Here is a 20537-nt window from a genome sequence, read left to right as displayed (position 1 = left end):
ATTACGAGCAGCCGTGGAACACGTCTTCATCCTCGTGAGTCCGGAGTATCTCCCCAAAAGATCTGCGAGAATTCAGCTGGGTTTCGACATGGATGGTAATCATACCCATGTTTATGACTTAAAACTTCAAGGTAGCTGTGTACAGACATTCTACCATAACGAACACTATACTGTTGAAACTAAAGGGGGGTACGCCCACTTCCGGACCACCCTGTAGAATATTAGGTAATCCATATAAAAGTGAAGTTTTTTTTGAGTCGAGTTATATACATGCATATGTAAATTGCTAAATACAATAAAAGAGATCATGTTTAGAAGGTTCAATCTCGTTCGGTAGACGTCAGCCGCTGGAAGAAGTTTGATGCAACCAAGCGGTGTGATGTGTGAATTCGGCAGAGATAATCGTTCTTAGCTATTTATTGCTACAAACAGAATTTTGTTTTTTTAAAAAATCGCTTTCCTTCAAGAATTATCGTACCAAGTAACGGACAGACGTAATAACATCACAGTCTTACACGACACACTAGCGTAATTCTAATGAATACCAACACTCAACTTTTTGGTAATTATTTTACCACCGAACCATTTTTCAAGTTTGGACAGAGAAAATAATCTGAATTGGGCTAAATCTGGCAAATAAGGTGCATGAGGAAGCAATTTGAACTTTCTCATGGATTTTGCCATTGCGATAACAGATGTTTGAACTGGTGTATTGTCTTCATGAAGCAACACTTTTTCGCTAAATGCTGCTTTTTTTATTTCATCACTCAAAGGCTACAAGTTTGCATACTACTTCCTTTGATTATTTTTCCTTTTTGAAGATAATCAATGAACATTATTTCACGAGCATCCCAAAAAAACTGACGCCATTACCTTGCCAGTAGATGGAACTGTCTTTTCCTTCATTGGAACCGATTCTTCCCTTTCAGTCCATCATTTTGACTGTTCCTTCGTTCTCAGATGTAAAATGTTGTAGCCATAGTTATGAATCGACGCAAAAACTCGGCTTTATTGCTGCGAAACATTGCCAAACACTTGTTTTTGTTTCGTTGAGTAAACGTGGTACCCATCTCGTGCACAGCTTTCTCGTGTCCAAATTTTTAGTCAATATGCGATGTACAACACTTTTTGAAATTCCTACCGTGTCTGCTAGTTGACATACTTTCAGTCGACGATCATCCAATACCAGCTTGTGAATTTTCTTCACCTAGTTGGGCATGGTCATTTCATTTGATCGATCACTGCGATGTTCGTCTTTGCAGCTCATAGGGCCTCGTTTAAACTCTGCCACCCAGTATTTTACTGTTGTAAACGAAGAAGCAGACTTCCCCAGAGTAGAATCTAACTCTGCTTTGATGTTGGTTGTACCGGGACCTTTCGAATGAAAGTATTGTATCACGTAACAATAACCCATTTTTTCCACGTTTACAAATTCACTGAGAGCGTTCACTCTCGATGGCTGCCATACAAATATTAAACATCGTAGATCTTCAGACTTCAAATTTAAGCTTTATAAGATTGGTACTTGCGACCATAGTAATGTTTTACAAACAGTCGCCATCTATACGTCAGGTGGGGTATTTCGAGGACTACCCACGTTAAGCAATGTGAACCCCTACAAACGCAAGAATTAGCACATGCTATCAAACAAAAATTGCTGCCATCAGAGTTGGAAAAATGTAAAAAATTAATATTTTTTGTGGGCCCTGTAATCATGTAAGTATCTACAAACAAAAAATAATTTAATCATAAAATGGTCAAGCAACTATTTTATATATATATATATATATATATATATATATATATATATATATATATATATATATATATATATATATATATATAATATAGAAACCTCTCTAAAGCGGACAGCCGTGGGGAATCAAAAATTGTCCCTTAAAGAGGTTTCAATATTTTCATACGTCAATTAGAAAAAAATATTTTTGCATGAATCATGTATTTACGAATATTACAGAAATGTTACTGTACCTGCATTATTCTCCCCTATCCAATACTGTTCGAAGCACAACATGGAAATAAGATGTCATAGTTCTCTGCACTTTACACTTATCACTACTTCCTACGTTTTCAGTATGTCGCTTTAATTTGTGGGTTAATTGCAGTCCAGAAGTGTCCTTTTTGAGACAATATGCATACCTGCGGGCAAAAACCACTAAACTTTTTTTCTGGTTGGTTAGAGATTCGAACGGGACACTAGCATAACGTCTCATCCCAAACAGCGGGCATCTGTGAATCACTTTTGTGTCTAAAATAGCTTGAGTGGGAGTGTGATGTAAGCAAAGGACATAAGAGTGTTGTTAAACAGAGACGCTTCGTCTGGGTTGCTGAGCAGATGATTGAAGGGGCAAAATGTTGTCACTATGTTTCCTTGGTGACACATGTATGAATTACTAAAAATGTATTTTTAGTACACTTTTCAACTTGCTTCTAGAGAAACTGTCCGTAACACGAAGGCAAATAATACCTATAAAAGACAGAAAAGACTGTACGTGTCCGTACTAGAGAGTATCCGCTTTGGAGAGGTTTGCCAATATGTTTTTTCCTGTTACAATGTTTGGGGATTACAAAATATGTCCGCTTTATAGAGGTGTCCGTTAGTAGAGGTTTCACTATATATATATATATATATATATATATATAATATGTGTGTGTGTGTGTGCGCGCGCACACATTTGAGATGGACGGACCTATATTAATGCAATACAAGCATATATTGTCTCTTGCAGAAACTAGATTACTTATTAACGTTTGCTACGTAGACACAAAAGTACATGCTGATGTTTAGAAGGTTGTATGTACTTGTAACCAAAGTTAAATAGGCATGACGTAAAGAAATATGGCCCTCCCCGCTGGTCTATTGGCTAGCGCGTGTACCTTTAGTCTACGGAGTCCCGGGTTTGATTCCCGAGAAAGCAAGAAAAAATAATTTCTCAATCATTCATTTCATTATCGCAATATTTCATTATCATTCGTCTCCTTTAACCTAAAGGGCATAATCGTAGGAAGTTAAACTAAAAATTTCAGTTTTTCATTTCTTCAGAAGAATATGGCAGCTATAATACCTTTATATTGAAGTGTTATATCGTACAGTTTATCAACTCGGAAAAGAGTGGGTAGGTGTACTTGGTTTTAAGTGCTGAAGTTATCCTTTCTCCCGTATACGAGAGGAACAACATGAATACGTAACAGTTAAAGAAGTAACCCAGCGAAAAACCTACTGAAAAAAGTAAGGTTTGTGAACTATTGCAGCCTTTCTTTTAAGATGACTTCATTGGGATTCGAATGAAATCATACATGATGTAAACATTTATTACTAGTTTCACTACAAACAAAGGAACATATCTGTCGCTTCAAATCCCAGGGTGAAAGTTAAAACTGACATCACGGAAAAAGTTGGGTTATAGATTTGATTTTAGTTAGCATTCCTTTCAAGAGCTATGTGAGACCTGGATCTACAGGTTACGTAAGATTCGAACCATATGAGCTCCTGCCAGGAATTGAACCCGGGTCTCCGATGCCAAAGGCGCGTACGTTCACCGCTTATTCACGGAGAGCTCATCACAGAAAAAGTCTCTGTAGTATCAAATATATATCACTATTTGTATATATATATATATATATATATATATATATATGTGTGTGTGTGTGTGTGTGTGTGTGTGTGTGTAAGATGAGAGAGAGTGAAAGAGACTGACTGACTTACCATAAATATTGTCCCAGGTTTTAGGGTGGCTGTACTTCATCCCTACAAGCGACCGACGTTAGGAACAATATCGTCGTGAAGCATGAGTCATTGCTGGATGAGCTGAAAAAATGTAAAGGTGTCAGTTGTAAGTGTTCGAGATGGAATGGGGCGAGTATGAAAATCTTATGGTTCTTGAGCTAAAGATATCAAGAATGTCTGTCTCGCACGCAAAGCAGTGCCCAGGGACTCCTTGCTTACAAACAACGCAGAGGACATCTCTTGACAAATGAACTGAAGCGTCAGAGGCTCCCAAAGGCAAAACACACTTAAGCGTTACGCAGCAAATGAGCACCGTCGAATCCTTTATACTAATGAGAAGATTTTCATTGTTGAGGAGACTTTTAATAATTAAAATGACAGGATATATGCCACATCTTCTAAAGAAGCTGCTGAAAGGGCTCCAAGGATCCAGAGAAGTCAGCATTCTGCCTCAGTCCTGGTGTAGTGAGGTATGAGTTCCGAGAGCACGACGGAGCTCCATTTCTGTGAATAGGGTGTCAAAACGTCAGTCAAAGTGTACCAGGAGACAGTACTTGAGAGGCTAGTCAAGAATCGCACCAACATCCTCTTCCATTTACAGAACCGGAGCTTCCAGCAGTACTCAGCCTTAACACACAAGGTACAGACAACCCAGCAGTGGCTGAAGGCAAATGTTCCGGACTTAATTTCCACTTCAGAATGGCTTTCTGCAAGTCTGGACCTAAACGTTTTGGACTACAGATTGTAGTCCAAGCTTCAGGAAATGGCTTGCAAGAGACATCCCAATATTGGAAGTTAAAAGCGGTCTCGTCGAAAGGCAGCTGTAGATTTTTCCAGTTGATGTGTTTCTTAATGCACTTGATGGGTGGCCGCGAGGACTTAAAGACTGTATACATGCTAATTGTGGCCATGTTGAAAATTTATTTGTGATTATTGTTAATAATGCATCCATGTAACTCATGTTATTAGGATATTAAAATATATCTAACCATTTTGTGTCAATGTACTTAACATTTTGAGACAGTATTTATGGTAAGACTAGGTGTATAGATGTATATGCAACGTGTAAGTATGACCCAGTAAAAAAAGAAGAGTAATTGTAATCTGGTGAAATGACTCGATATCCCACAATTTCTTGGAATTTCTGAATTCTGCTTATTCGAAACTACGTATAATTTAAATAAAAATAATTTTCAGTTTTGGCAATGTATCATTGTCGTCTTGAGACACATTATCTTATACTATCAGAAGAATATCTTACGTATTATCTGATAAAGTCAATGATATATTGCGAAAACTGTGGCATAAATTAGTAATAAGTATTTGAAATCCTTCTTTTCCTTGTTCTTACTTTTTCCGATTACTGATTTAATCCATTTGTTGCTTGCTTTGACAGAGGTATCGACCGTATTAAACTAAGGATAGATAATCTAATAACTGAAACTTACTTGGAATATTTTGTTAGTTATAAAACTGCAGAGAGATCTAGTTGACATGTTTTCTTCATATATAATTATGATTTACCTATATTTTGTACTTCATATAGTAAGTTCAAAAGAAATCGAATAGCATTGAAGTTCTACAATAAAAATTATTAATACAGAAATAATCATTAACAATGGTTCTTTCTTTTTCATAGGGATATTCTAGAAAAGGTGCAGCATTAGCTTACCTGGGTCGTTATGACGATGCAATCGAAGCGTACCAAAGTGGCCTTCGTTTTGACCCAGGAAATACTCAGTTGAAAGACGCACTCGAAGAAGTGAGAGTGCAGAGAATGAATAGAGGTGGGAAAGGAGTACCGAATCCATTTAATTCTCCAGATATTTTTATTCGTCTTCGAAACGATCCACGAACAAGGGCATATTTGGATGATCCTGAGTACGTGAAGCTTATCCAGGAGCTTCAGAGTAATCCAAATTCTTTAGGGTAAGTGTGATGAGTTTTGGTTTCTGCAATATATGTTTTTGTATCTGAGATGTGGTATTTGTGCGTCACATCTGACTTCTAGCTTATATACAGGGTGTTCATTTATTATGTAGCCAAAATCCACTGGTGAAATCCTCACACCTAAACAATTAAAAATAAGTCCATATGAACATAGGGCGAAAAACTCGTTGCTTCAAAGTTACGAGATGTCAAAATCGAGGATACTCTCACTTTTGAGGCTGCCTAGCTCGAAAGCTATGAGAGATAACAAAGGCGGTTAAAGGAATATTGGAGGAACTAGTACACTCTATTTAAATAACTATGTTTCAGAGTTGGGGCCTACCGGCGCAACGGATTTTATAGAGAGAGCTGCGGTATAGGCTCCGCTCTTCCATTGTTGGCAAATCTTTTATCACCAAGCCAATTTTTCAAGTTTGGAAAAAGAGAATAATCTGACGAGGCTTTTAATTCATTGATTTTGGCCATCACGATAACGGATGTGTGAACTGGTGCATTGTCCTCATGAAACGACACTTCCTTTTTCGCCAAATGCGGCCATTTTTTTTCTTTCTTAATTTCATCACTCAGACGTATAATAAGTTTGCATAATATCCGCCGTTGATTGTTTCAACTTTTTGAAGATAATCAGTGAAAATTATCCCATACACATCACAAAGAACATACCATGACTTTGCCAGTAGATGGAACTATCTTCACCTTCTTTGGAGCCAATTCTCCCCTTTTCAGCCCATTATTTTAACCGTTCGTCTCAGATGTGAAGTGATGGAGTCATATTTCATTCATTATTATGAATCGATTCAAAACTGGGCTTTATTGCTTTGAAACATTGCCAAACATCGATTGAAACATCCTCACGACACTCTTTTTGTTCTATCGTGAGAGTAAACGCGGCACGTGTCTCAAACACAGCTTTCTCGTGTCCAAATTTTCAGTCAATATGCGATGTACAGCACTTTTTTGAAATTCCTACCATGTCTGCTAGTTAGCGCACACTTTCGGTCTACGATCATCCAGTACCATTTTGTGATTTCCGTCACCATATACGACGTGATCATTTCATTTGGTAGAGCACTTCGATGTTCGTTTTTGCAGCTTTTACCTCGTTTAAATTCTGCTATCCAATATTTTACTGTTGTAAACGAAGGAGCAGACTCTCCCAGAGCAAAATCTCGCTCAGTTTTGATATGGGTTTGGCTGAAGCCTTTGAAATGAATTTGTTGTATCACATAATGATGGTTAATTTTTTCCATGTTGACAAATTCACTGAGAACATTCACTCTTGATGGCTGGCAAGCAAACACTAAACAACGTAGCGTGTTCAGATTTCACGTTTAAACTTTATATGGTTGGTACTTTCGACCGTAGTAATGTTTTTCAAACAACTGCCATCTGTACGTCAGGTCGGGTACTTCTGGAACTACCGTATCTTAACACTTCTTCCAATTAAAACCTTTTGAAAAAGATCAAATTTTCTAGTCTTTGTAACTTAAGGCAGCAGACTACTAAATATTTTTCAAAAGCTAACAATTTTTCTTTGCCCTTTTTTCGTAAGTGAAAAGAGATAATGAAATGTAACTTACCACAATAATATATAATGTTATTCTACATCCCAAAATACGAATCGGAAGAATTTTCAGTGTTGCCATCCATAGAAATTACAATGTGGCCAGAATTGAATTACCCAAAAATCTAGGTTAAGGCAGCGACTAGAAAAATGAACTCAACGGTAATTGATGACTTATGATGCTGTCTTTGTTCCTTGTTATCTACTTTTTAAATAATACTTGTCTTTATTTTATAACAACTTACACAAGTTATTATAAAACAAATAAGTTATTACAAAATAAATACAAACATGATTTAAAAAGTAGTTAAAAAGGAACAAAGATAACATGATAAGTCACCAGTTACCGTTGAGTTCATTTTTCTAGTCGCTGCCTTAATATAGATTTTTGGGTAATTCAAATTCTGGTCACATTGTAATTTCTGTGGATGGCAACACCGAAAATTCTTCCGATTCGTATTTTGTTGTGTAGAATAACATTATGTATTATTGGGGTAAGTTACATTGAATGATCTCTTTTCACTTACGAAAAACGAGCAAAAGAAAAATGTTTTAGCTCTTGAAAAATATTTAGTAGTCTGCCCCCTTAAGTTGGCACGTCCGTTCCATTTGTGTCATTACAACTGTAGAGGGCTCCAAAATTTGTGTTTGTGTACGAATGTTCATGATACTGTGTAGATTTTAGTTTGTTACAGTGAATAATAAGTGTAGTATTGTAACTTTTCGTTTAACACGAAGATATTTTAATAACATGATGTAAAGTGACATATAAAGTAGTACAACTTTACGTTTGGTTTGCAACAGTCTTAATCTGGTAATACTGCGAAATATGTCAAATGCCCCCCTGTCGATATTCACATGGTAAAAATGTTTAATAGTTACAGGAGCGTTTCATGATAAATAACCAGTTGTGTTAAATCATATCAGTGGATAGGGATGGCTAATGAGATGGAGAATATCAAAAATACTTCGAATTCGAAGTTAGCGTTTCTTTAGTGATTGCCACATATCTTCAACAGTAGTGACATTTTTACTGCGCGTCACATCACTGAATACCTTACGAAAGATTTCGTGGCAATAGATCATTAATGGACAACACAGCGTTTATTTAATTTCAGTAAAATGGAAAATTGTCTGTATTGGTCCGGAAAACCTGAAAAAAAAAAAAAAAACAGGGAATTTTGTTTCTTTAAAATAGTAGATACACTGTCAGAAGAGTAAAGGTCATCATTGCATACGTAGATCATCTTCGGATCTAGAAATGCTGGCTTAAGATTTCAGGCAGTGTAGATCTTTGATCATTAACGAATAACACTCAAAAGGAAAGCACTGATACCTTGGGGCTTTTATTTATTTTTCTTTGACCGTCCTAGTACGCAGTTGTAAGACATTTTTTCCCATTAATTTGGTATGTACATTAAATATTTTACATTATTATTCACCACAATTTTTTTGTATAATATCCTATTTTAAATATTGTTTATAACACAGTTCGCGATTTAAGACTCCATATTTTGCGGATAGCCTTTCGTTTCAGTTAGTTCATTAAATTGAGCATTTATGTATCTCATTACTATATATTCTTTTATGTCTTTGTATGTGGAATAAATAAAATTGAAAATTCCGCGAGAGAAAGAGAGAGAGTAAGGTAAATGGTAAGAAAAGGATAAAATGTGCTTTTGATCTCGTTTACAAGAGGAACGATTTTCTTTTTATCTGTAGGAACAAATTAAGTGATACGCGAGTTCTTACGACTTTAAGCGTTCTGTTGGGAGTAAATCTAGAATCACCAGGAGACGAGGAAATGGATGTAGATCCTTCTCCACCACCCAAAGAATCTCCAAAAAAGGAGGAGAAGAAAGAAGAAAAAATGGGTGAAGAATTGACCGACGAAAAGAAACAAGTAAGTGATCAAGTAACGATATTTTCATATTTATGTAATTTTGTTTTACAGGATATGTAACAATTACCTGATATACTCTGGTGGTGGTAGTTGTGGTTTGCACTCTTAACTCATATTTTCATTTTCACAGTATTGTCCTCATGGTGCGATATACTGCAAAGTTATTTTTACCGATGGAAGAGTTTCCATGTTTGTGAAACGTATCTCTAATACAGATTTTTGTTACACAGGATGAGGAAATTCCTCACGCTGGAACAGTTTTTACCACTGTGCGTTATGGAAGCGACTTCCAAAGTCCATCCTTTTCTTTGTTTAAGTTACCTGAGTTTGAAAAAAAAATTTTTTTTTTTCGTTGGTGAAGCAGGTTTTTTATTTATTTATTTATTTATTTGATACAGTCATCGGATGAAATATTATTATCTTGACTCATTTTGTTTCTTCATGACTATTACACTAGAGATTTGCAGTATTACTTGTGTAACATATGTTTGTGGCATTGCAAGTGAATGAATACAATTCTTGTTAAAATGCCCGACTGATGTAACGATCAAAATTCATATTGTCTTAACCCTTTAAAAGAAAATTTTCAAACCGTATTTTATCTCCAAAGGAATTTATCGTAAGTTAAGAAGTACATTACATAGATGGTTCAGCACAGGTCGCGTTCATATGCATGACTTCTGTTGTATATGTGCGTGGGCAAGTGCAAGAACAACCATTTCAGGAGACTTGTACGGGGAAATTTGAGTTGCTTCTTTCAGTAGCTCATTTGAGTGAGTAGGTTTAAGCATAGGCCGTGAAGATCCGACCTGTGTATTTACTGCTCACACACTTTTACATTTCTTCTTAAATGGATTTAACATTATTTGTATATTAGAACAATAAAATAATTTTACCTTTTGAAGCGTTGTATTAGGTACTATAAATGACTTGAATGATTCCATCCTCTCAAGTTTTCGTTTGTGCAAATATGAAAGCACTGCCTGAAAGTGCTTCCAGAAAGGAAAAGGGGAAACTAAATATTGTAATAAATCACAATTAATACAACATTTCAAAATGTAAATCATTATATTATTTTAATATATGGAAGGCATTATAATGCAATTGTTAGCGTTTGTTATTTATATAGTTAATAAGTAACTTACAAATGTAATCGTTGAATCATAAAATCCCACAAATAATCTCCCAAGGTTGTGCCCTTTCCGCTGAAGGAGGCTGAAAAATGAATGAGCAAAGAGCAGGTGTTCTTTGGTAGATACTACTACATAATTACTCCGACTGGGGTCGTTTCAAGGCCAGTATCTTACAGGTAACACCAGCCTGTATTTGTTCGGCTAGTGGTGATTGCTCGTTCGAGGGTGATGTCTATAGAGCAACAGAATACCATCAAGCGCGAACAGATCGAAATCCTGAATGTATCTCAGTTGTCTGGTATTTGCGATTAAGCAGGGGTTTATAGTATCTACAGTGTTCGTACCCGAGCGTTAAGGCAAGCTCACATCCCCCTTGGTGCCCAAAATACCAAGGTACCGAATCCCATGGTTTGATCCAACCTAAATCCGAGGGACTCTGGAGTTTCAAATTGGGCTCGTTAATTCCCGATCCTCCCTACCTCATTGAACTTTAATCTCGTGCTAAGGTACCACGTACCAACCCGACCCCAATTTAACGTGTAAGTCTTCATTGCGAGGCGGACCGAAACCACTTCTCCTTAGTAAGGGCGTCCAAATCCATCTGTTTATGACCAATTCCGACTACATCAAGTTTATCACGTAAAATTATCTCCCGAACACAATGACATGGGTTAATTGCCGTTTGGGAGACGAGCCTGATGCCGAAGGTGCCTACCTCAAATTACGGTTAAGATATAGTGTACATTACCCGATTTATTGACGGCAAGTATGATCATTCGGAAGACATGGTCATTTTCCCGGGAGGGCTAGCAAAGTCTGTCTAGGGGTCTCAGCTTTCCTGAAATTGTGTTAATGTACTACGGACACTCCCAGATCCAATCGGCTTAACTATTCTTCCGTGATACGATCACAAACGAAATTATATTCATTTCTATTAGTACAGATGCCAAAAAAATAGTGTAATCTTTGCTAGTCCAGCTTCGCACTTGATGGAGTTGAATATATCAATAAACCTATATGTAATTCTTCACAGGTAGCTAAGTCTCTTGTAAACTGGTTTGTTGGTAGTAATTCGTGATATGCTGATAACCATCGTGTACTTCATAAAATAACATTTTTATTACAGGCTTTGAAAGAAAAGGAGTTGGGTAATCAATTTTACAAGAAAAAGGATTTCGAAAATGCCCTTAGCCATTACAATAAAGCTATAGAGATTGATCCAACGGATATTACTTACTATAATAATATTGCAGGTAAGCTTAGAAAATCTTTTAGTTAAGTAAAAATTTCTATGTAGTGAAACAATGCATTACATTATCGCATTGCATCATTTAAGTTTTCATTACGTATTTGATTTGCTGGATTGACAACTGAAAAAGACGTGGAGGTCCTAAGAGAAATTCGATGTTTGCAATGAAAAGGCAAGCGAAAATATTCGAAGGCCTGCTGTTTTCATTCTCAGTTGCTTCAAGTATAGAAAACTATGGATAGACTAAACATGAATCGTTAATATTAACCCTTAAGTAAGCGCACCTACATGACTTAAGACTCGTGCGGGATTTTTTATTTATTTATTATTATTATTATTTTTTACCTATTACTATGTACCGAATCTAGTTTTATAACATTATTAAAATACTATATTCATCATCCTTGAATGTAGATCTTCATAATTTACTTTCCAATCTGTTCTATGGAGATATGCACATGCTCTATTTTCTATGAAATATAAATTATTCTTTCTTTTTGATTTAAAATTGATCTTTCAACAATGCAGTTGTTCAAGTATTTTATGTCAACACGTTGTAACATACAATATTATTTCCTGCAGATTTAGTTTTGTAAGTGATGGTTCTTTTATCAAATTATAAATTTTTGTGTATGGTTGTATATTCAGCTATTGTGTATGCAGTTCGACAATATCATACAAAATCTCACGAGCATGGGTCGTCAATTTTTTCTTACTTCTAAATGTATTTTCTTTAAATTTAGGACAGTTTACAAGAAAATAGATATATTTCGTGACATTGTGCAGATTATAAATTCTGTACCTATACTGTCCTCACTTCAGATATCTTTGGTATTTCGTTGAGATTATTACATCACAACTATACAATATTCTAAAAATAAAATGTTTTGGTTACTTTTGCGTCGAGTGCTATGGCGTCACACTCCTTGCTTCAAGTAGTCTTAACGACGCTTATCTGAATATTTTTATTTTACTAATTTGTCTGTCACATCGCCTACAAAGAGCTCCCTCGTGCTTAAGCGGATAGCATACATGCCTTTGACATTGAGACCGGGTTCGATTCTGGACGGGAACTCATGTGCGGATTCCACTTTAAGCTGTAGGACTAAGTCTCATACGCGTATATAGGCTTACCATATTTTTTTTGTTGACTAACCGGCACACTAAAAGGGGAGGATTAAAATACATCACAATATTTATTACATTGCTACTTCTTTTCTATTACAGTATTTGATACGTCTATGCAATGTGTTTTCCAATTAAAGCTAATTCCAAAAAGCTTGCCAGCCATTTGGACAAATTCAAGCAAGCTTGCAGTAGGCTACCGTGTCTGTCTGCTACAGACATGCAATAGAGCAGTGCTATTAAGATTGTTTTTTAAACCACTCATATTTTTCACTTGACTGCACCTTTCTCAATATGTCCTTTTTGTTAAGCATCATTGCACGCAGAGGTGGACTGGCTATGTAAAAAGGGCGCGGTCACATACTCTGGGAGGGCGCCGTCCATCTGAGGCTTTCGCTTGTATGGAATACCCCCTCCTAATAAAAGAAAGTCCCGGGGGCTTCCCTCGGAAAATTAGTACACAAAAAACAACAAAATATTAAGTAGCTATTGCAGTTAATCATGATAGAATTATACAAATTCAATATTTTCATAAACAAACAAAAGAGACTTTGAGTACGAGGCGTGTTTTTTAAATAAGGTCCATTTTGTTGTAGACACTAGTAGTTCGCGCGCATACCGCAACTAGTGTGTGCGTCGTGTACCGGCATGCCTCGGGAACAACTGTGCTCAGTTTCAACTCTGTAGCTGACCTGTACGGTTATGTTCTGTGCTTTCACAATGTTTAAGACTATCAAGTTGCCCGCCGCGTGTGAGGTTCGCTCAGTGATACGGTTTTTGTCAGCAAGTAACCTGTCTGGTGCAGAAATTAATCGACAGATTTGCGAAGTGTGCGGTGATACTGTTACGAGAATTCAAAAATGGCCGTGACAACGTCCATGATGAGGACCGCTCCGGTCGCCCTTCTTCGATTACAGACGATTTGGTGGCTTCCGTTGAAGCGAGAGTTCGTGAGAAAAGGCGCTTCACAATAACAGGCCTCTCAAACGAATTTCCTGACGTGTCGAGATCAGTGCTTTACAAAGTTGTTTCTGAACACCTAAAGTTTAGGAAACTGTGCTCCCGTTGGGTCCCGAAACTCCTAAAGAGGACCACAAAAACCAAAGATTTGAGTGTGCCATGTAGTTCTTGACTCGTTATCACGAAGAAGGTGACGGCTTCTTGAGTCAGATCGCATGCTGACAAAGGGCATTGTTCTTCTCCATGACAATGCAAGACCTCACACTGCAGGTCAGACCCGCGATTTGTTGGACAGTTTTGGCTGGGAAGTTTTAGACCACCCACCCTACAGTCCTGATCTTGCGCCGAGCGATTACCATCTGTTCCTCCACCTCAAACAACACCTCAGTGGCAACCGTTACAATGATGATGACGATGTGAAAACGGCAGTGAACTCTTGGTTATCGGAGCAGGCGGCAAGTTTTTATGAAGAGGGTATTTTGAAATTGGTTGAGAGGTATGATAAGTGTTTGAACATTCTTGGCAACTATGTCGAAAAATAGAGTAAAGTATTTACTTTCTGAAAATACATTTACTTTTTTGAAATAACCTTTCGTTGTGTACTTATGTTCAAACGGCCTTACTTAAAAAACACGCCTCGTATATTAGGCCTATATAAATCTGCATACTTTAACTGAGACTACAAAAATCACATCAGTTCTTTAAATTATTCGGCTACATTTGTTAACAGCCTAATTATAACTGAAGATTTGAGTTAAGTTTGGGGCTTACGCTATTTTTCATACTTCTGTCCTTTTAAAGCTATGTTCATCATAACATTAACTTATTTTTCATCTATTTTTAAAACCGTTAATAAAAAGTATATATGAAACATTTACTACAAATTAACAAAAGTATATTTAGAATTATATACCTACCTAGCGAGAAAAGAAATTCAAAAAGAAAACTGGAAAATGAAAGTAAAATCACTGCTTCATGCTTGAAGGAGCATTCGCATCTTCTTGCTTTTATCACGCATTTTGTCAATAATAATATTGTTGTCTTTTTTGGTCAGAATGTCTCTTTCTGAGTTCATCAAGAACAATGAATCCAGATGTTCATCTGTAAGTCTTGAACGGAGTCTTGTTTTTATGTAACGGCATTAGCGCCTCTAACGGCGGGAGTGGGAGGGAGAGACATATAAAAATGATCCAAAATGGCCGAGATTAGAGTCAAATCAATATATTTCGAAGTCGCTGAGATCATTAATGGTACCACTAAAGCCTAAAACAGAAAGGACAAGGCCGTAGGCCGAGTAAAGACGGGATCTGGGAGCGGAGCAGTGGGGGTGGGAGGGTTGATATATAAAAATCATCCAAAAAGACCGATATTAGAGTTAAATCTATAAATTTCAGGGTCCCTAAGATCATTATAATGACATTCCCAAAGCCAAAAACAGAAAGAGCGAGGCCGAAGGCCGAGCAAATACTGGGATTTGGGGCGGAGCGTGGGGTTGGAAAGGGTGATATGTAAAAATCGTCCAAAATGACCGATATTAGAGTCAAATCTATATATTTAGGGGTAAATCTAATATCATTAATAGCATTTCCACGCCGAAAACAGAAAGAGCGAGGCCGCAGGCCGAGCAAATATCGGGGTCTGGGGTGGAGCCCTAGCTGGCCAAAGGCTAGCGAATTTATAAAATAATTATGTAGCTTTGTTTTTTTGTTTTTGTTTTTGTTTTTTTTTTTTAATGTGTTCAGATAGGAAACTGTGCGCCTTCCCGAGACTAAGACGGGTCTTAGCCCCTCCCGAGGAGGGCGCAAAGACACTGATATGAGGAGGGCGCAGCGGCCATCGGGCCGGTACTTGATTATGGCCAGTCCACCCCTGATTGCACGTATTGTTGACTCATGCATCAAACCTCTGTCATCCGTCCAAGCGTTATTCATCAACGAGAAAAATCTCTCTACTGGAGCTGATGTTCCGGGTAGGCAAAAGATGTACTCAACTATCAGCTGAAGATTGCACATTGGGATGTTATTTTGCTTAGCTTGGCTGAAAAGTTGCATCCATTTTTCTTCATTCGATAGCTTTTTGTCTTTTTCTTTCTCTTCTCTTTCCCAGGTTCCTGCTTTACATTTTTTTTTTTTTTTTTTAAGCAAAAAGTTCATCTACTTGGGGCGTTCAGAAATGATTGGCACTACAATTAATTTGTTTTCACAGGAACCATTTATTGAACAAACGATTACAGTTGATTTTAGAGGTATTTCCCGGCAATGTCTATGCACCTTTGCCACCGTTCTGGAAGCTTCCTTATTGTGTAGCAAACCATTCTTTGGGGGTATCTCTCTGCCACTGGCGGACAAATGTGTGGAGCTCATCATTTGTGTTGAACTTTTTACCTCTCATGTCCTCTTTCATTGTGTCGAATAAAGTATAGTCGCTAGGAGCCAGATCCGGCGAATATGGAGGATGCGGCAGTACACTAAACCCTAGTTCATGCACTGTGGCAATTGTCTGGCGACTTACATGTGGCCGTGCATTGTTGTGTTGGAGAAGAACGCCACGGCCCCATTTTCCTTGTTGGCGTTGTTGGATGCGTCGGCGGAGTCTATGCAGTGAACTGCAGTAGCTCTCACTGTCGATGGACGTTTTGGAGGGAGTCATTCCACCAGCAGTATCCCTTCCTGATCCCAGAAAATGGTCGCCATTTGTTTCCACACGAATAGTCCCATCCGTGCCTTCTTGGGACGAGGGTTTCCAGTATGCCTCCATTCCATGGACTGGCGTTTCTTTTCTAGTCTCTCGTAGAGGAACCAAGTTTCGTCAACGGTGACCAGACACTCAAAGAACTCGGTCGGATTTTCACTGTACTGTTGCATCAACTGCTGGCAAATCTCCACACGCTTTTGTTTCTGTGCAACGGTGAGGTCATGAGGCACCCATTGTGCACACACCTTATGCAGCTTCAAATCCTCATGAATGATAGTGTAGAGGGAACCCCGTGATAAACCTGTTTCTTTCTCTAGTTCATCAAACGTGATTCTCCTGTGCTCCATTATCAAATCGTTCACTCGCGCGGCATTGCGTGGTCTGCGTGCAGTTGCAGGACGCCCAGTGCTTTTGTTTTTTGCAGCACTGTCTTTGAATTCGGATACCCAACGAAACACGGATACATACAACTCACTTTCTGCGCTCTGTATTGATTTAGAATCATTACTGTTTTCTACGGAGTCGTCATATGATAGAAAACATGTCTTCCTTCACAATTCCATAGCCACATAATGTTTAAAGTAAATAGTATTTTTTATTATTATTAATAGAGAGAGTCTAGGTGCTTTTATTGATGAATTCTTACTTTTCCTTGCCAGTAATATTTTTCTTCCTAAGTAGGGTTTATTGTTTTGTTTATATTTATTTGTAGATTTCATTGACAGATTGATTCTTTCTTCCAGCTGTATATTTCGAACAAAAGGAGTATCAGAAATGTATCGAGCAATGTGAAAAAGCAATTGAAATAGGTCGAGAGAACAGAGCAGACTTCAAACTTATAGCCAAAGCTTTCACACGAATAGGTAATGCGTACAAGAAATTGGAGGTGAGTTTAAAAGGCAATGTTGTATTTCAAGTTAAAATCTCAGCTAAATTTTGCTGTTGTTAGACTTTCCAACTATGCAGAAATATGTGAAAACGTCAGCCAGTCAACAAGTATCAGAGCAAAAACCGTAGGAGATAGGGAGAAATGTTTTGTTAGTGTAGATTGAACATCACATGATGTGCCCTGTTGGTTGGTCTATCAGCTCTGCTGGAATCTGGATACACACTCAAGGATTTGGGTAATAAAAGTGAAAGAAAATTTGCTTAAGGCTTACCATTAAAAAGCACTTCAATTGGCTTCGTTGGTGTTTGACGAGCTGAAGATCACTCTCTTTGTCGCCACTGTTTTGGATCCGGAAAAAGATACCGTGAGAATAACTTTTTGTACTGACACAATGTTTAGGCTGCAAGATTCTGGAACTGGCTCAAGATTTATTCCAGCATTTGCTGATATCAGTAAACGTGGAAGCCAAAGTGCTTTGCTAATCGGAGTGAGGCAAACAGTGATGACAAATGTTCATTCAGAGCTTGTCCTGACTGGGATTAAATATTTTTTTAAAGTAATTTTTGGGGGACAAGATCTTTGCTTTCAAATTATTAGCTTCCCTGTCTTTTATCAGTATAATACCTATGCAACACAGTCTAAAATTTTAGATATATTTCAGAAAAATCCTGGTTTCACATTTCGTGTCCCCATGTTTTCTGTTAAAAGGGCGTATGGTCCCAAGTTTAATGTTTTTTGTAGGTTAAACAATAATTTAGAGTTACAAAATTTGTAGCTAATAAACATTCAGTATTCATGTGCATTTACACACTTTTTTTCATCATAAACCGAACTATCTCGTAAGAAAACAGGTTTTTGTAATTTCCCGAAAAATTTGTTTATTGCACAACGCCCTTTTAAAACAAAATGGTTCATATGTAAATATATATATATATAAAGAATTAACTGTATTAATGAAATTAGTAACAAATTTTCTAATATAAATTTAAATGAAAAGCAAGAAACACTTAACGTAGATGTGAAGAAGAAATCCGTAAAATCAAATTACTAAAATTCAGAATACTTCAAAGAAAACAGAAAAATAATTTTCCATGTAAGTCAATGGGATAAAAGCAAAGATGGTGTAGTTACAATACTATTAAAATTGTAATATAAAATTTCTTACGTACTAAGTATCCTGGGTGTGAGAATATAATTGTAAATACTGTTAATTTCGTAGTAATTTTTAGTATTGCTTATCTAAATGCTGTGAAAATAAATGCAAAATAGAGAAAATGTAGTCAACCGTAGTCTTATATCAGAATCACAAAATTAAAAACTAGGATTAATGCATGCATTAGGGGGAGAATTATAACCATCTTGAGACTATTAACTGTACTTTTTAATAAACCATCATTCTATGTTCTTCAAAAATAAATCGAAAAGAAAAAGTTTTTGTATTAGTTTTTATTAAAACAAAAATCGGAATGCAAATTCTGATCAAGCGATAAAATATGTATATCGTACTTACATTGATTGTATATCGTATTACTTGTGTAACTACAATTTTCAATTTTGTGTATCATTGGCTTCACATCTAAAGACGAATTTATGATATATAATTCAGTTGTCAGAGGTGTGTTTTATAGTGCAGAGACTGGGTTTTCAAGCATAACAGGAATTTGGGTACAGTCAAATGCGGTATGAGTGGTGACCACCGACTTCAAATATGATAGAATAAATATGGCTGAATGGCTCATCATGAAATGTACTGGGTACTATAGTGTGGTGCTGGGTACTACGCCTCGGTATAGTAAGTCTGAGATCCAGATTTGAATTTTCCGTCTAGTCCTTTTTAGTGGTTGCAACAATCAGGGCCGGATCTACCATTTGTGCGACTTTGCACGAGGCGGCAAGTTTCGAGGGGCAGCAAAATCTGTCATAACTATATTTTTAAAAATATTTCTTGTTGAAACACTCCATGATGAGGGTACTTAAAATTTACTAAGCTGACCTCCTATTTGAATACTACATTCATAAATCATATTTAGGTCGCTTTAGTTTAATGTCACGTGGGCACTGCTAAAGTAATTGGTTAAACAAATTCTAGCATGAATTGCTTGATTGTCAAATACCAGAACACAATTCTCGAACAGTAGCGAACACCTTTTCCATTTAGTTAGTTATTACAGTTTTGATGTGAAAACTAGTCTTTGTCACAAACAAGGTCCTTATCATTGAAGATGGAAATAAGGTTTTTAACAGATGTAGAAAGTGTAATCGCCTAGGTATTGAGTCGCTGTTCAGGCGTCAATGATTTATATAACTGCTTTCCAGGGTCTGTCCTCCGTGATCCTGCCAATGAGTATGTTCCGAATACCTGGACTTACCTGGGTAAGACGTTGAAGGAAATCTCCTAAAAGGGATTACAAAATTGCCTTTAGATTGCCTGCCGGTCTCAATAATGAGATGAGTATTAGGCAACGAGAGGTTCAGATGTCTCGTCCCGAAAACCTCACTGCTCGTGGGTTTTCTCGGGGTTCTCCCGTTTCCTCCCACTTTCTTCATTCCACCATTTCATTCATTTCTCATCATCACCGTCTTCTTTAGCCTAGCCGGCATAACCGTGGGACGTAAAAACTTAGATTTTTTTTTCATTTCGAAAACCTCACGGACGATCAGACGGTCACTCAGACCACAACGCGCACAAACATTATTCATACACACAACAAAAACACACTGGATTAAACGACACTATGCCTATTTATTAAAATACTATTTAAAGAAAAAAATAACTGATTAGAAAAATGATCACAACACTGCATATGTATAATTATTTCCTTTAATAAAATCACACTTTACTTTAGCCCTTTGTCACTTTATATATTAGGATTGGAGATTAAGATAATGACTCCACTAAATACACTTTTCTCACACCACTAATGCAATTCGGGAATTAGCACTGAGGAAAAGTCGCTGGGATAATCCCACGAAGTAATATAGTTGCTGCTCCAAACAATCCTCAAATGTTTACGTTTATCCTCAGTGAAAATAGGTAGTCTCCAAAGTGGAATGATAATGTTGGAGGGCGCGTTTATAGCTTTGACGCACAAGGTATGTGAATCTGGGACTTACTGATTGGGGCTAGCCACGATTAAGTCATTGACTGGTGGCTAATAACGTATACCCCTTAGCACAACATTATACTTGATGCTCGACGCGATGTGCGTGGTTGCTGCCTCGAAACGTGGAGTACCACTCCTCGAACTCAGAGGTTCGAGATACGAGCTGCATTGGTCCACTGATCAGTGTTGGCAGTTCATTCTCAAAAGCACTCAGGTTAATT

At 37.2% G+C, this 20537-nt stretch overlaps 1 protein-coding gene across 1 annotated transcript in view; it reads left to right on the top strand.

Moving 5' to 3' along the window:
- The window catches only part of Stip1 (Stress-induced phosphoprotein 1), a 64578-nt gene that overhangs the window by 24199 nt on the left and 19842 nt on the right, over positions 1 to 20537 (top strand). The window contains exons 3-6 of the mRNA XM_081765137.1: positions 5385 to 5674; positions 8982 to 9162; positions 11422 to 11548; positions 17067 to 17209. Coding sequence (XP_081621263.1) covers positions 5385 to 5674; positions 8982 to 9162; positions 11422 to 11548; positions 17067 to 17209 — 741 coding nt within the window. The remainder of the gene's footprint in view (positions 1 to 5384; positions 5675 to 8981; positions 9163 to 11421; positions 11549 to 17066; positions 17210 to 20537) is intronic.

The sequence above is a fragment of the Thermobia domestica genome, chromosome 7 (assembly GCF_964235325.1).
Source record: "Thermobia domestica chromosome 7, izTheDome1.hap1.1, whole genome shotgun sequence".
NCBI lineage: Eukaryota > Metazoa > Arthropoda > Insecta > Zygentoma > Lepismatidae > Thermobia > Thermobia domestica.
The sequence above is the reverse complement of the archived record's forward strand: the minus strand, read 5'-3'. Positions and strand labels throughout refer to the sequence as shown.